This window comes from Lycium barbarum, chromosome 5 (assembly GCF_019175385.1).
Source record: "Lycium barbarum isolate Lr01 chromosome 5, ASM1917538v2, whole genome shotgun sequence".
NCBI classification, from domain to species: domain Eukaryota; kingdom Viridiplantae; phylum Streptophyta; class Magnoliopsida; order Solanales; family Solanaceae; genus Lycium; species Lycium barbarum.
In genome coordinates this window covers 139,029,472-139,047,796 of record NC_083341.1, presented here as the reverse complement: position 1 = coordinate 139,047,796, position 18,325 = coordinate 139,029,472, and the positions used below count along the sequence as shown (strand labels likewise).

The 18,325-nt window shown below is 37.8% G+C and overlaps 1 protein-coding gene across 1 annotated transcript; it reads right to left on the bottom strand.

The window, feature by feature from the left end:
- Positions 1-500: 500 nt before the first annotated feature.
- LOC132639904 (uncharacterized) lies at positions 501-908 on the bottom strand. The gene has a single exon (XM_060356291.1). It carries the CDS (start codon positions 906-908, stop codon positions 501-503), a length of 408 nt encoding a protein of 135 aa, XP_060212274.1.
- Between the last annotated feature and the right edge of the window lie 17,417 nt (positions 909-18,325).

Here is an 18,325-nt window from a genome sequence, read left to right as displayed (position 1 = left end):
TAGGGATTGTCCGGGGGAAATTATCTGCAAGTACTATTTTCTAGGTAAATCTGTAAGTAATCGATGAAAAAAAAGGAAATTTTAATTTCGTTGTGAATTTGCAAGAAATTTCCCTGCTAACAGTTTTTGCAGATTTAACAGCTAAGGAGTTTTTAAAGCTATGATGATATTCATTTAATTTATTGCTTGGCCTTTTTTTGTTCCTTTTTTACCACGAGTATATGTATCGAATGTATGCCTCGTAACTGGTATTGATATTTATTAAAGTTGGCTTTCAACAACAAATAAATATTGTATTGCATGCATGCAGATTACTGAAAGGCATAATTAAATAAATAAAATGTGCATTATCTAACCACTTTATCATTTAAATAAAACAATCATAAAATTCAGCATGGTACTAATTATGCAAAAAAAAAAAAAAAAAAAAAAACTCCTAGGTGCAAGTCTGATCACCACCAGTTTATTAAAAAGAATTCGAAGGACGATAACTAAACAATTTAGTTCTTAACTTTGCGTGCTACTGTTGGAACTAGAAGTTGAGGGGGTGTTGGTGGTAATGAACCCTGAATGGGGCAGAGACTCCTAAGTGTAAAAGGGAAAAGAGAACTCAAAGGGAAGATATTAGGCAAACAACTATCCTCAAATTCTAATGCAGCTTTGCAGCATTGAGGACCAATCAATCGCAGTTGAATACTTAAGAGAGATGTTATAATTTCCTCAACACATCCAGGAACATCTAACACCGATGCTATACATTTTGTGGTATCCAAAACAAGACTATTACTGACTTGACGGTCTAAACCTGGCAAAAGATCGTCACCTCCATGTAATTGTGAGACACTCGGAGAAACTTCGATGGATATGCACAAGAAAATAAGTGCATATGCATAGATAGAAGAAGCCATTTTTTCTTACTGAATATATGATATGGTTATGATTAGTTTGTGTTTGGCGTGTTGAGAGGATTTGGAACATGATGAAGATTTGGAGGGAGGATGTCACATTTATATTGTAGGATGTAATATTAATGTACGGTGATCTTTTAATTTCCTTAAATGTCTTTAATATGAGGACTTTAATGTACATTTTAATAGTTGTAATCAATTGTCTTTTAAGTTCTAAGAATCTGTGAAATATTTACTTGCATCTATGGGACATTAAGTAGCAATGTCTGTTGTATTTATTTGTAGTTCATAAATGGTAGTACATCCTCTAGAAAATTAAAAAACAAGGATTAATGAACTACATTTAAACGGAGTAAAAATGAACAATTAATTCTCATATAAGCTTACCTCCTTAATTGCATAAAATATTTACGAAAAGGTCTTTTGGCCACACTATTTTGGCCACAATGACCCAAATAGGTAAATTTATATGATTATCTAGAACAAATTTAATAATTTATGCTTACTTAATGTCATTTCTATCTTTTCTTCTCAAAGTTTATCTCAAATGGGGTAAATTCATATGATTATTTAGGTCAAATTTAATAATTTATGCTTACTTAATGTCATTTCTATCTTTTCTTCTCAAAGTTTATCCTAATTTAAAATTGTACAATAGAAGTTATGGTGATTTTTATATAAGTGTGGCCAAATTTGGGTCAAATTACTGTGGCCATTTAGTAACTCTCTAATATTAATTATTGTACTTCAGCGATATTGAATAATAGCACAAATTAATTGAAATGAAATAATCAAAAGGCAATTTGAAATTAAGCATAGGAAATTCCATGATATTCAAGATTTTTCTATAAGATTCTGGGATCCGGGACAACTTGCACGCACATTGACTAATCTACAGGTGCAGTTTATAATTTTAATTAATTTTATATTACAAATAGGCCATTTGAACAATTTATATTTTTAGCCCCGAACCAGAGGCGCATTCAAGGATTAAACTTTATGGGTTCAATCTTTATAATTCTTAGTTGAACCCATTATATTTTAAAAGTTATGAGTTCAATTGAACTCCCACCTTGAATGCTACGTACGCCCCTGTCCCTAACAAACATTTAACAATTTATATTCGTTAGATTTGACGGAAACAATGGGGGGAAAAAGTAACCATAAACACCAAGAAGTCTCATTAATCCTAAAATATGCAACACAATGTACTAGACACTAAGAAGATATAAGAAAAATAAGCAGAGATTACACCAAAAAAAGGTTACACCATACTCTAGAAATAAATTAAAAATAGTTAAACTACAAAAAATGTACCTATAAATGTGAGTTTCTGCTCATTTCTCCTTCTTTTTTCATAATTTCCATCAGATCTATAAGACAGAGTTTGATAAATATTTTATTAAGACTAAAACTGTTAAGCTTTTGACAAACTTAGAGGACCATGACTGTTTAGTGCATACTTAAGTGACTATTTTGAACCTACTCTCAAATATAAGTGATCATTTTTGTCATTTTCTCCATTTCGGTGATTCATCATCTTATGGGTAAACTCAAGAAAAAAAACAGAAGATCTGATGGGGTAAAAAAGAGTCCAACTTAACATTTTTACCTTCATACCATAAGGAAAATAACTATTTTTTTTTAAAAAAAAGAAATGGAAAAGGGTCAGAGTTGTCCTTCTTCTCTCGCAAATAAGCTATATTTGTTCTCATTCTACTTTTTGTGATATATTCGCCCTTGTCATCCAACTTTAATGTAATTTCACAAGTGAGGTCTAGGGAGGATAGAGTGTACGCAGACCTTACCCCTATCTTGAGAGATAGGGAGGTTGTTTCCGAAAGACTCTCGGCTCAAGAGGAAGCAATATTGAACGAGGCTTGAAACAACAACAACAACAACATACCCAGTGAAATCCCACAATGTGGGGTCTGGGAAGGGTAAAGTGCACCCAGACCTTACCTCTATCTTTCGAGATAGGGAGGCTATTTCCGAAAGACCCTCGGCTCAAGAAAAAACATGAAGAGAAAAGGTCAGATAGGCACACATAACTCAAAGCAATATGAAAATGCAACTAACGAAAGCAAAAGAAAACCCTGATAAAGCAGTCTGAGAAAAAAGAAGCAGTGGCTACCACAGATAAATAAGATATTCAAGTTACAAGAAACAACATATAGTAGCAAGGATCAAAGGACAATAAACTGTAGATCAAAACTGCGATTACTAGTACGAAGGGATATGTGGGACAACCCACTAACCTTCTATCCTAATCTGAGTCCTGTTGACACCCAATTTTGTCCCTCCTTTATTCCTATTTTTTATTTCTACGGGCTTTTAAATTTATTGACGAACTAAATACTTTATTTTCACTATTATTTTTTATTGCTACTACTATTAATATCTCTACTTTCATTTTTCGCTATTTTACTTTATCACAAATTTTAAATGGTTCGTCATCGTTTCATTTTAGCATTTCTACTCGTTAAATTAATTTTACTTTGTTAAATCCTTACTTTCTATATACTAATTACTATTTATCTTCACATAATAAATATTGTACTAGTTGTCAAATTAGAAGCCCACAAATAATTGAAACAAAGAAAGAAGAACTCATTTTCGGATCAACAAACGGACCAGCCCACATTATTCCCCTATCCAAAAACAATTCAGCCCACACTTAAAATTCAACTCACCCCATGTTAATTTCGGACCAGCCCACTATTTCTATACCTGACCCGGCCCAACCCCCACATTTTCATCTTCTATCCTAAAAAAAAAAAAAAAACTAACCCTAATCCCTTCTTTTCTCTTTTCCCTCTCTGGCCGCCCCCCCCCCCCCCCCCCTCACGTTCCTCTCCACCACACCTGCTCCCTGCCACTTCCACCATGTCTGTCCCCCACGCCTTCGTCTTCTCTCATACGCTCCTCTTTTTCTTAAACCCGAATCGGAACCCTACAAATAGGGCCTTCTTTAGACATTTGAGGGGGGATTCAGTTTTGGAGGTGAGGGAGGATTGTTTTAGAAAGGGGGATTTGGTCTTAGAACAGAGGGGATCATTTTTTTTTTTTTTTAAAAAAAAGATTATTCAGTATCTGAGGGGGGGGGGGGGGGGGGGGGCGAAAAAAAATTGAAACCCATATTTTTGTTTGCTCTTTTACGATTTCGAAGTCGAGTATGTAAAAAAAATCGGGGGATTCAACACGATTTGGGGATTAAACACTGATTGGGGACTGAACATTGTTTTAGAAGAGGGGATATGGAGTGTTTAGGGAGGAGAACACTGATTAGGGGAATTTTTTGGAATTTCTTTTTCTTTCAATAAGAATATATTGTTTCGGCTGATACCGAAGTTTTCGATTCGAAAAACTCTTTTCGAGTTCGAGCTCGTCGTGTTCGAGTAGATTCAAGGCCGTCGATACTCAGTTCACTGCACCACAAACAGGTGAAATCCGATGCTATTTCGACTTATCATTCTGTTAAATTATGTTAGTATAGAAAAATCATGTTTAGTATCTTGCTGTTGCCATTTGTGATTCAAAAGTATGTTTGCATTTCGTATTTCGCGTAGCTGCTATAGCTGACGAATAGCCTAATTTAATCTCGAGTCTAGTTTAGGTGTAAAGGTGACAGGTCATATAAACAGATTTCATGAACTTGTGTATGAAGCATTATCAATTTATTTCAAAAAATGTTTCTCAAGCAGTATGGTAATGAGTTAAAGAAAAAACTGGTATTGTATGCCTCTGAATGAAAGTAAAAACACTGAAAGTTCTCCTTATCTAGCCTTATAGTTTAAAATTCTGTGATAAGCTATCTGGTCCTGCGCAAATATTTTAAGATATGATGGGTTGGTCTTGGGCAAAGCCTACAGTGAAGAGATCTCGTTTTCTTTCAAACAAAAGGAGCTGATTTGGTTCTATCTTTAACAACTAAGTTATGAATGAATTTTTTAGACTTGTTTTAAACTGTTTGGTTGTGCAGGATTAGGTCCTGAATAGTTTCTTTTTTCTGTAAAACTAAAAAATCTATAGAAAGTCTTGTCGTTGTTGTGAATCGGCTTTGGAGTATGTAGTTGATTTGGTACTGTCCAGCTCTAGTTTTTGTAGAAATCCATTATTTCAGACTATGAGGCTGTAACTCTCCTCTCTCACTCAATTAGTTAAAAACTAGATAGAAGAAGTAGAATATAGCGCGATGCCAAAATCTGCCCTGTTCTTTCCTTGTGCTTTCAAACTTTAACAAAGAGGACTTAACTATTTTAACCTATATGTGTATCATTTGAGATATGAAAAAGGTGTTAACTTTGTCTATGGTTAAATAGCATGAATTTTCTTGGACTGCGATGATTCCTGCCTAGATTTCATGTTCGCTTACACTCAGTTTCACCTCGCTTATGTTATTGGGAGTTGGGTTTAGTTTATAGTTAATAATTTGAGTTGGTTAACTAATCGTTTAGTTCAAACTAGGGCCTTCCCTTTCTCTTTGGTTATTCACGCTAAAGCACTGGTCCAATGCGAAGGATCAGTTCAAACCTCGCTGTACCAGGAGTTAAATTTGGATAGTTATAGGCATCATGACACTTACGAAATATTTGCTTGCAAGTTGTGAATTTCCTTCTCTGATTTTAATATTCGTTATGAGTCTTATCATTATTCTAATCCTATTTTTTCTTTTATTTTGCATGAATACCGGAGCCGAAGGGTCTCACTTTGAGACTCAACGACGCCGCTTTCACACGGAGTTAGTACGATATCCACCATCAACTCTCTCTTGCATGGCCTAAGCGGCATCTTGCAGAGCATTCATATCGCACGTGGAAGTCGAAAATGGCTTTCATTATCTACAATACTATCTTTGATTATCTGTTGGTGTGGCTAACATTTATTTTTTATTATATATTTACTACTTCTTAAAACTCGGAATTAGCGTAAGATACTAGCTGGAATATTCTATAGTTTTTAGGCAGTAGTGAAGAGTACCTGTTGTCATATAGAAAGGGGGCAATTAGACAAAGTTTTTAATTTGGAGGATGTTATGTCAGGTATATTAGGTGAAGTCATTTGGATTCTTTTTGGCATTTCTCAACCTTTTCCATGTCAAAACTCCACATTTTTCATAAAAAATAAAATGGCGTCAGCAACATTTTCAAAGAAGAAAAAAAATGAGCTTTCAAAACGTGAGTCCTTAATAGACACCTTTAATCCACCTTGGAATGTGAACTTTATAAATGACTTTCTTTGGCCGACCATGCAAAATTTGATCTCCTTTAGTTCACTATTTAATTCCAGTCTACTACTGCTATTTTTCAATGACTAAATTTATGTTATTTTAAATCACTACTTTAAATTAGTTGGACGTTTCCGCAAGATCTTAGCCTTATTAATTCACCTAAGTCCGGTCGGTCAACCATTGTTAATGGGTCTTAAAGGATGCCTAATACCTTCCCTTTAGACTAATTGAACCCTTACCTAGAATCTTAAGTTTCGCAGACTTTTAAAACAGAGCTAACTTTACAATAACTTTAATAAATTTAGGTGTCCTAATTCACCATAAATAATTAGGTGGCGACTCCTTAACATAAACAAAAAATAGGAATCACCAATATGTTGTACTCTAATTTTGACTCCGGTTAAAATGGGGTATGACAGCTTGGCGACTCTGCTGGGGACTCTACCTAGGTTCTAACCATAACGGACTTAGATTTAATTAGGCTTTGTGTGCTAACTTAGTTACTTTATTTGCTTAAACTATTTTCACATGCTATGAACTGCTTACACTCTATTAATTGTTTGTTTGATATCAACTGTTTAAATGTTACTGCTTTGATAAACTGTCATTCCGTTCATATTTCTTCCACTCCTGGAAAACTCACACATATTCACACACTTAAAACGGCTTCGCGGTTCGCGCCCGTGCACTACTAAATTACCCCTTTAGTTGGATTGATCTTGTGGATTTAGTCGATCGGTGCAGTCGACGGTCACGAACTTTCCACTCCCAAGTTGTCCGCTTGGGGGAACCTTGTGTCATAGGAAGCCAACTCTTAGTCAGCCTAAGATAGAGCTAAACCAACACCCTTTATTAGGAGCATACATTTCATGACCTAGGAGACTTAATACCCTTGGTGTATTAAACCCATTAGACGACTTTACCCAAACGTCCAAGCGGGTTCACGACCCCGAGTGACACCAATCATACTTTATGTGCATGTTTGAAGGATAATTGTGCCTAAATATTGACTATTTGCTCCAATTAATTAAAATTTAGGAGGTAGGGAATGACTAACGCTTCTATGACAGGTATGGAATTGCATTGGAGTACAACGAATGACGAAGATCAATGACATCACAAAACGAAGCTGAAATTTAGACATAGGAAATTGTATTTACTTTACTTAGGTTAGGAAACTCTTTATGTTATATTCATTTGACATGTAATAAATATTACACTACTTTTGTACTTTATTTTGGGGAAATAGAATTTGTTTAATTAATCAAAGCAACGGGATGACGTATTATGGCACACTTTACCCTTCAAACAAACGTTAGGCCTACCTCTGGCACAAAGAGGTCACATGCATATTAAGACGCGTTATTATTGTTTGATATAATCGTTTACATTTGTTTGACAATTTGTTTGACTTTATTTGACGAATTATTTGCTACATGACTTATTTGACTCTACGTGATCATGACTTTACCTAGATAGGTAAATGACACTGACATCATTTGCACTTTATGTTTCTTTTTATGTTTATTCCCAAAGAGTTGATTCGTGTTGACACTCGATGGCCGACCATCCTTACATCACAAGGTCAAAGACGTCATCGTTACCTGAACGTAGTTGGGCTGTTCAAGGAAATGAAATTACTATGTCTGATCCGGCCGCACCTATTTCAACTGGTGTGGAAAACATCGTGATCTCTGGTGATCCCCCCGAGACTTCCGAACACAGAACTAATATTCAACATGATGAACATATCGCCCGCCTGACTCAGGAAATTGAGAATCTACGTGGAGAACTAAATCGGGTTAGGGACTTGACCAATTTGTCCATCACACTCCAGAGTCCACCCCCTGAACCTAGAAATACTGCACCAAACCCACCTCGTTTCCCATCACTCGAATCTCCAGTTCCTGAGCATTTTCCTCCACAAAACAATGCACCTACCAACAACAACTTACCTCCGATCACCCCCGCAAATCCACCAAATCCATCATCTGTCTATACCCCTCCACAAAGTCAACCACCCACCTACACTACCTATGCTACTTCTAATCCATTACCCGCCAACCCACCAAGTCAATCGCTAGCTCACACCCCTTATATTCCTTCATCCACCAACACTAATCCACCACTTACAACTACTCCTCTAAACCCACCAAACCAACTACCTACAAACACCACTTATAACATACCACCTCCAGTCCAAAACACCCCCACTGTCCAAACTTATCCAACCCACCATCTACAAGGGGCACATTTTGTCACCCCAAATGCGCAATATGTTCCTCTGGTATATGCAGCGGAAACACAAGCCTTTACCAACCCAGTAACAGTCAGGTTCCAACCCGAGGTAGATCAATACGAGGAAATGGAAAAGGATGCAAAAGCAGGGGCAGATAACATATTGCTAAAAGAGATCCACAGTCTCAAAGAAGCGATGAGAAACCTTCAAGTCGCCAGGGGAAGCAAAAATGTAGAATACGAAGATCTGTGTGTTCAGCCTGACGTCGATTTTCCCGTAGGCTACAAGCCGCCGAAAGTTGATACATTCAATGGAACAGGCGACCCTCATACACACTTAAGGGCCTATTGTGACAAACTGGTTGGAGTAGGTAGAGACCAGAACATAAGGATGAAGCTCTTCATAAGAAACTTATCTGGTGAGGCTCTTACTTGGTATACACAACAGGACGTCCGTAAATGGCGTGGTTGGAGTGACATGACGCAAGACTTTATGGACAGATTCAGTTTTAACACTGATATCACGCCAGATAGAGTCTACTTGACTAAGTTAACCAAGAAGTCAACTGAGACGTTCCGCGAGTATGCGTTACGCTGGAGATCAGAAGCGGCCAGGGTTCAACCTCCGATGAATGATAGAGAAATGACTGCTACTTTCATTGAATGCCAGGCTGGTGTATTTTATGAGAAAATGATAGGTATGATGGGACAAAAATTCACAGAAGTTGTCCGAATGGGAGAAGCCTTAGAAGAAGGAATCAAATCGGGAAAAATTCAGGATCTTATTGCTTTGCAAGCAATAAACAAAGCTATTCAATCTGGTTCTGTCGGCGGGGTTAAAAAGAAGAAAGAAGATGTCGCTGCAGTCATGAACGTCTAAGGGCATGAGCCGAGCCAAGCCATTACATACTTTAACCACCCACAACAACATTTCTACCCTTACCACTACACTGAACCCTACCAAGCTCCACTATCTCCTTACCCTGTCTACAACGCCCAAGCAAATTACTATCAACCCCGAGCACCTCCACATCAAAACCCACGTCCATACCAATCTATTCAAGCTCCCACTTATCAAAATCGACCACATGCTACACCCAGAACCCGTCCTAACCCTGACACCAAAAACACCCATAATTACACTCGGTTCGCTGAACCCTTGGCTCAATTGTTTGAAAGAATGAAAGCAGCAGGCGTAATACAACCGATTGAAGGAAAATTCCCGATCCTATCCCAAAATGGTGTGATGGTTCCAAGCGCTGTGCATACCATTCTGGAGTTGCTGGGCACGCCACTGAAGATTGCTATGGGCTTAAAAACAAAATCGAAGCCCTGATTAAGGAAGGAGTAGTCTAGCTCACTGGAGCTAAGCCCAATGTGGTCAACAATCCTTTACCTGCTCATGAAGATGCCAAAGTTTGAAAGAAGTTATTACGTCAATTGGAAGAATGAAAAAGGGCATGTCATCAACTTTTGTCGCTCCCGTAGGAACAATCCAAAGGCAAACGCACATGAAGATTACTGCTACAACTACTCACAACACCGAGACACCTACCACATGAGATGCCGAACTAGGAGAGACTCTGAAGAATTGGACTTGTACTCCGTCCCGGATTCGCCGGGAGTCTTGGTAGTATGAACATGTAGTGAACTTGTTTTTTAAATTGAGGCTTGAATCGTACCCAAAACTTTTGTTTGTTTTGCTTCTTCTTTGGAAGCTTAAATTGCAAAACCTATGAATGCATTTCTGATTTTCCTTAATCATCCATTATTGTTATTTTCTACTTTATTTTTCAAAACTGCCAACTCTACGATTGTGACATAAAATGAACGATGAATAACATAGTCTCGAGAAAATAATAAAGAATTTGGAGGATAAAACAAGATTCCAGTTGAAAGAAATCGAAATAGCCGATAGACAATGACACAAGCCTCAAGGCTATCAGTCAAGAAGAAATCAAGGACGACATTAGTTTAGACAACCTAGTTTGCAACCTTTCCTTTAACAATCCGTACGAACTACGTTCCGACCTGATTCCCGTGGTGGGATACGTAGGCAGCCCACATAGGGTTCGGTTGCATTATAACAGAAAATCCAAAATCCCCTTATGTAAGGAGAACTACACATAGCCTGATTCCCTCGGCGGGATTCGTAGACTATCAACATACAGGTCCGTCACACTTAGATAAAATTCAACAAATCTTTTACCATTTATATAACAGAACTACGCTGACTTGATTCCCTTGGTGGGATACGTAGGCAATCCATATCGGGTTCGGTCCCTTTATTAGAAAATTTCAAACCATTTTTATGAACCTCACGAACTACGTTCTGACCTGATTCCTTGGCGGATACGTAGGCAACCTATACAAGGTTCGGTCACACTACAACATAGGTTTAGTACACCCTGCTGAATAAAAAACTGGAGCATATTTTGAAAGATTAGAGTTAGATATCGACAAGATTAAGGCTACCAGACAGAAAGTATCATAGACCAATTACTTTAGAAGTGTCACAATCTGAAGTTGGCAGAAATATTTTACAACTTACATACATATATTTACATATATATATTTCCTTACATACATATATTTCACAACCTATATACATATAGTTACATTTCCGTATACATATACTTACATACCTACCTTTCAAAAGAAATACTTTCTTTCAATTGTTTCACTACTGTTAATCTACCGAGGCTTGAACGGGGGTCACGAGATCCAAACAAATAAGACGAATGGAGAACCAACAACGTCAAGCTTCGAGTCAACACGAATCAACTTCCCCCTCCCAAACTAAGAATTTTTCTTTGAGTGCAGGAACCAAAAGGCCGCGAGACCAACAGTCAAGTCTATCGATCACGGCTAAAAGCATCGCTTGGCCATTACGGCCTCGCCTTAAATGCCAAGCAGCTTTATTTCCAACTTTATCTTTAATTTTATTTTTATCACAATAACTTTATGACTTTATATACCTGTTTTTGTAGGTTGACGAAATTGAAGGCGAATTAAATCAGGATCACATGTCATTAGTTCGGCCTGTCACGATACCATCAACATCATAAGCCAAACAGCTATTCTATCACTTTACTCCATACTTTATCAATTAATTTATTATATACTTTACCAACTTTAACCACTTTACTCTGAACTTTGCAGGAATCAATGTTAAGTCTCCGAAGACAACTGGAGGCATCTCCGAAGACAACTGGAGGCGTCATTTGGCTATTCAGCCTCGTCTGCACAAGCCAAACGGCTACACTCTTACTCTACCCCCTACTTTATCCATTACTTTATCACTTACTTTACCAACTTTAACGACTTTATCCTGAACTTTGCAGGGATTATCATCAAGTCTCCGAAGACAACCGGGGGCATCACTCGGCTATACGGCCTCAACATCATAAGCCAGACGGCTACACTATCACTCTACTCTACCAATTACTTTATCATTTACTTTACCAACTTTAACGACTTTATCCTGAACTTTGCAGGGATTTTCATCAAGTCTCCGAAGATAACCGGGGGCATCACTCGGCTATACGGCCTCACATGCATAAGCCGAATGGCTACTCTATGACCTTACTCTCTACTTTATCATTCACTTTACCAACTTTAATGACTTTACCCTGAATTTTACAGGAATTATCATCAAAGCTCCGAAGACAACCGGAGACATCATCCACTTTACGACTTTACCCAGACTTTACGGGAATCTTCATCAAGTCTCCGAAGACATCACATGGCTACACGGCCTCATACGCATAAGCCAGACGGCTACACTATGACTTTACTCTCTATTTTATCATTCACTTTACCAACTCTAACGACTTTACCTTGAACTTTACAGGAATTATCATTAAGTCTCCGAAGACAACCGGAGACATCATTTGGCTACATCATTTATCATCAAGTCCCGGAAGACAGCCGGAGGCCTTATCACTATCATCTTCAAACGGCAACTAGAGATATTATTACATCTTCAGCATAAACATCACGCATTCATTCAAGTCCCTGAAGACAACCAGAGACAACATTTGGACACGCGACCTCATTATAAGCCACACGGCTTCATCTTCACTCTCACACTCATATTTATTATCATTTTTACATTCTTTATAAGTTGTGTACTTTCAACTTTATGCCAAACTGTATTACTGATTTTGACATGAATTTCAGTTTTGACAGAAAGTACAATCTACAGAGACGCAGCGCAACGTGGAACTTTATCTTATGCAGTGAACTGGGGCAAACATGCTGAAGAGGAATATCAAACTCATAAGCAAAGGTCACAGATCTACTCTCGAACTCAACTCCGCCTACATTCACAAACACGTGATACGTAGGTTAATTTCTCTTTCATATCCCCCGCTAAAACTCTACTCAATCAGCTTCTTTCACAATCATGTAAGCCTTTTCTATGTCCCAGTCTCACCATAATTCAACACTGGGGCAGAAAGCGTAGCGTCAGCATCGACCCACTTCTTTCAAACTTCATGCAGCTTGATTCTTACAAAACCCGAGATAGGTAGGCAACTCGAAACGGGTTCGACCATAATTCCTTCTGCCTTCATAATATTTTCCACCAATTCTCCTAACCCATATTTTCCCAAGTTCGTATTTGTTGGTCGGAACAAAATTGGCTACTACATCAACTTCTTCACCCGAAGACTCTTACATCGTCTCCGGTCGAAGAGGGGCATCTGTTGACACCCAATTTTGTCCCTCCTTTATTCCTATTTTTTATTTCTACGGGCTTTTAAATTTATTGACGAACTAAATACTTTATTTTCACTATTATTTTTTATTGCTACTAGTATTAATATCTCTACTTTCATTTTTCGCTATTTTACTTTATCACAAATTTTAAATGGTTCGTCATCGTTTCATTTTAGCATTTCTACTCGTTAAATTAATTTTACTTTGTTAAATCCTTACTTTCTATATACTAATTACTATTTATCTTCACATAATAAATATTGTACTAGTTGTCAAATTAGAAGCCCACAAATAATTGAAACAAAGAAAGAAGAACTCATTTTCGGACCAACAAACGGACCAGCCCACATTATTCCCCTATCCAAAAACAATTCAGCCCACACTTAAAATTCAACTCACCCCCATGTTAATTTCGGACCAGCCCACTATTTCTATACCTGACCCGGCCCAACCCCCACATTTTCATCTTCTATCCTAAAAAAAAAAAAAAACTAAACCTAATCCCTTCTTTTCTCTTTTCCCTCTCTAGCCGCCCCCCCCCCCCTCACGTTCCTCTCCACCACACCTGCTCCCTGCCACTTCCACCTTGTCTGTCCCCCACGCCTCTGCTCCCCACTTCCTCTTGTTCCCCACGCCTTCGTCTTCTCTCATACGCTCCTCTTTTTCTTAAACCCGAATCGGAACCCTACAAATAGGGCCTTCTTTAGACATTTGAGGGGGGGATTCAGTTTTGGAGGAGAGGGAGGATTGTTTTAGAAAGGGGGATTTTGGTCTTAGAACAGAGGGGATCATTTTTATTTTATTTTTAAAAAAAGGATTATTCAGTATCTGAGGGGGGGGGGGGGGGGGGGAGCAAAAAAAAATTGAAACCCATATTTCTGTTTGCTCTTTTACGATTTCGAAGTCGAGTATGTAAAAAAAATCGGGGGATTCAACACGATTTGGGGATTAAACACTGATTGGGGACTGAACATTGTTTTAGAAGAGGGGATATGGAGTGTTTAGGGAGGAGAACACTGATTAGGGGAATTTTTTGGAATTTCTTTTTCTTTCAATAAGAATATACTGTTTCGGCTGATACCGAAGTTTTCGATTCGAAAAACTCTTTTCAAGTTCGAGCTCGTCATGTTCGAGTAGATTCGAGGTTGTCGATACTCAGTTCACTGCACCACAAACAGGTGAAATCCGATGCTATTTCGACTTATCGTTCTGTTAAATTATGTTAGTATAGAAAAATCATGTTTAGTATCTTGCTGTTGCCATTTGTGATTCAAAAGTATGTTTGCATTTCTTATTTCGCGTAGCTGCTATAGCTGACGAATAGCCTAATTTAATCTCGAGTCTAGTTTAGGTGTAAAGGTGACAGGTCATATAAACAGATTTCATGAACTTGTGTATGAAGCATTATCAATTTATTTCAAAAAATGTTTCTCAAGCAGTATGGTAATGAGTTAAAGAAAAAACTGGTATTGTATGCCTCTGAATGAAAGTAAAAACACTGAAAGTTCTCCTTATCTAGCCTTATAGTTTAAAATTCTGTGATAAGCTATCTGGTCCTGCGCAAATATTTTAAGATATGATGGGTTGGTCTTGGGCAAAGCCTACAGTGAAGAGATCTCGTTTTCTTTCAAACAAAAGGAGCTGATTTGGTTCTATCTTTAACAACTAAGTTATGAATGAATTTTTTAGACTTGTTTTAAACTGTTTGGTTGTGCAGGATTAGGTCCTGAATAGTTTCTTTTTTCTGTAAAACTAAAAAATCTATAGAAAGTCTTGTCGTTGTTGTGAATCGGCTTTGGAGTATGTAGTTGATTTGGTACTGTCCAGCTCTAGTTTTTGTAGAAATCCATTATTTCAGACTATGAGGCTGTAACTCTCCTCTCTCACTCAATTAGTTAAAAACTAGATAGAAGAAGTAGAATATAGCGCGATGCCAAAATCTGCCCTGTTCTTTCCTTGTGCTTTCAAACTTTAACAAAGAGGACTTAACTATTTTAACCTATATGTGTATCATTTGAGATATGAAAAAGGTGTTAACTTTGTCTATGGTTAAATAGCATGAATTTTCTTGGACTGCGATGATTCCTGCCTAGATTTCATGTTCGCTTACACTCAGTTTCACCTCGCTTATGTTATTGGGAGTTGGGTTTAGTTTATAGTTAATAATTTGAGTTGGTTAACTAATCGTTTAGTTCAAACTAGGGCCTTCCCTTTCTCTTTGGTTATTCACGCTAAAGCACTGGTCCAATGCGAAGGATCAGTTCAAACCTCGCTGTACCAGGAGTTAAATTTGGATAGTTATAGGCATCATGACACTTACGAAATATTTGCTTGCAAGTTGTGAATTTCCTTCTCTGATTTTAATATTCGTTATGAGTCTTATCATTATTCTAATCCTATTTTTTCTTTTATTTTGCATGAATACCGGAGCCGAAGGGTCTCACTTTGAGACTCAACGACGCCGCTTTCACACGGAGTTAGTACGATATCCACCATCAACTCTCTCTTGCATGGCCTAAGCGGCATCTTGCAGAGCATTCATATCGCATGTGGAAGTCGAAAATGGCTTTCATTATCTACGATACTATCTTTGATTATCTGTTGGTGTGGCTAACATTTATTTTTTATTATATATTTACTACTTCTTAAAACTCGGAATTAGCGTAAGATACTAGCTGGAATATTCTATAGTTTTTAGGCAGTAGTGAAGAGTACCTGTTGTCATATAGAAAGGGGGCAATTAGACAAAGTTTTTAATTTGGAGGATGTTATGTCAGGTATATTAGGTGAAGTCATTTGGATTCTTTTTGGCATTTCTCAACCTTTTCCATGTCAAAACTCCACATTTTTCATAAAAAATAAAATGGCGTCAGCAACATTTTCAAAGAAGAAAAAAAATGAGCTTTCAAAACGTGAGTCCTTAATAGACACCTTTAATCCACCTTGGAATGTGAACTTTATAAATGACTTTCTTTGGCCGACCATGCAAAATTTGATCTCCTTTAGTTCACTATTTAATTCCAGTCTACTACTGCTATTTTTCAATGACTAAATTTATGTTATTTTAAATCACTACTTTAAATTAGTTGGACGTTTCCGCAAGATCTTAGCCTTATTAATTCACCTAAGTCCGGTCGGTCAACCATTGTTAATGGGTCTTAAAGGATGCCTAATACCTTCCCTTTAGACTAATTGAACCCTTACCTAGAATCTTAAGTTTCGCAGACTTTTAAAACAGAGCTAACTTTACAATAACTTTAATAAATTTAGGTGTCCTAATTCACCATAAATAATTAGGTGGCGACTCCTTAACATAAACAAAAAATAGGAATCACCAATATGTTGTACTCTAATTTTGACTCCGGTTAAAATGGGGTATGACAGCTTGGCGACTCTGCTGGGGACTCTACCTAGGTTCTAACCATAACGGACTTAGATTTAATTAGGCTTTGTGTGCTAACTTAGTTACTTTATTTGCTTAAACTATTTTCACATGCTATGAACTGCTTACACTCTATTAATTGTTTGTTTGATATCAACTGTTTAAATGTTACTGCTTTGATAAACTGTCATTCCGTTCATATTTCTTCCACTCCTGGAAAACTCACACATATTCACACACTTAAAACGGCTTCGCGGTTCGCGCCCGTGCACTACTAAATTACCCCTTTAGTTGGATTGATCTTGTGGATTTAGTCGATCGGTGCAGTCGACGGTCACGAACTTTCCACTCCCAAGTTGTCCGCTTGGGGGAACCTTGTGTCATAGGAAGCCAACTCTTAGTCAGCCTAAGATAGAGCTAAACCAACACCCTTTATTAGGAGCATACATTTCATGACCTAGGAGACTTAATACCCTTGGTGTATTAAACCCATTAGACGACTTTACCCAAACGTCCAAGCGGGTTCACGACCCCGAGTGACACCAATCATACTTTATGTGCATGTTTGAAGGATAATTGTGCCTAAATATTGACTATTTGCTCCAATTAATTAAAATTTAGGAGGTAGGGAATGACTAACGCTTCTATGACAGGTATGGAATTGCATTGGAGTACAACGAATGACGAAGATCAATGACATCACAAAACGAAGCTGAAATTTAGACATAGGAAATTGTATTTACTTTACTTAGGTTAGGAAACTCTTTATGTTATATTCATTTGACATGTAATAAATATTACACTACTTTTGTACTTTATTTTGGGGAAATAGAATTTGTTTAATTAATCAAAGCAACGGGATGACGTATTATGGCACACTTTACCCTTCAAACAAACGTTAGGCCTACCTCTGGCACAAAGAGGTCACATGCATATTAAGACGCGTTATTATTGTTTGATATAATCGTTTACATTTGTTTGACAATTTGTTTGACTTTATTTGACGAATTATTTGCTACATGACTTATTTGACTCTACGTGATCATGACTTTACCTAGATAGGTAAATGACACTGACATCATTTGCACTTTATGTTTCTTTTTATGTTTATTCCCAAAGAGTTGATTCGTGTTGACACTCGATGGCCGACCATCCTTACATCACAAGGTCAAAGACGTCATCGTTACCTGAACGTAGTTGGGCTGTTCAAGGAAATGAAATTACTATGTCTGATCCGGCCGCACCTATTTCAACTGGTGTGGAAAACATCGTGATCTCTGGTGATCCCCCCGAGACTTCCGAACACAGAACTAATATTCAACATGATGAACATATCGCCCGCCTGACTCAGGAAATTGAGAATCTACGTGGAGAACTAAATCGGGTTAGGGACTTGACCAATTTGTCCATCACACTCCAGAGTCCACCCCCTGAACCTAGAAATACTGCACCAAACCCACCTCGTTTCCCATCACTCGAATCTCCAGTTCCTGAGCATTTTCCTCCACAAAACAATGCACCTACCAACAACAACTTACCTCCGATCACCCCCGCAAATCCACCAAATCCATCATCTGTCTATACCCCTCCACAAAGTCAACCACCCACCTACACTACCTATGCTACTTCTAATCCATTACCCGCCAACCCACCAAGTCAATCGCTAGCTCACACCCCTTATATTCCTTCATCCACCAACACTAATCCACCACTTACAACTACTCCTCTAAACCCACCAAACCAACTACCTACAAACACCACTTATAACATACCACCTCCAGTCCAAAACACCCCCACTGTCCAAACTTATCCAACCCACCATCTACAAGGGGCACATTTTGTCAC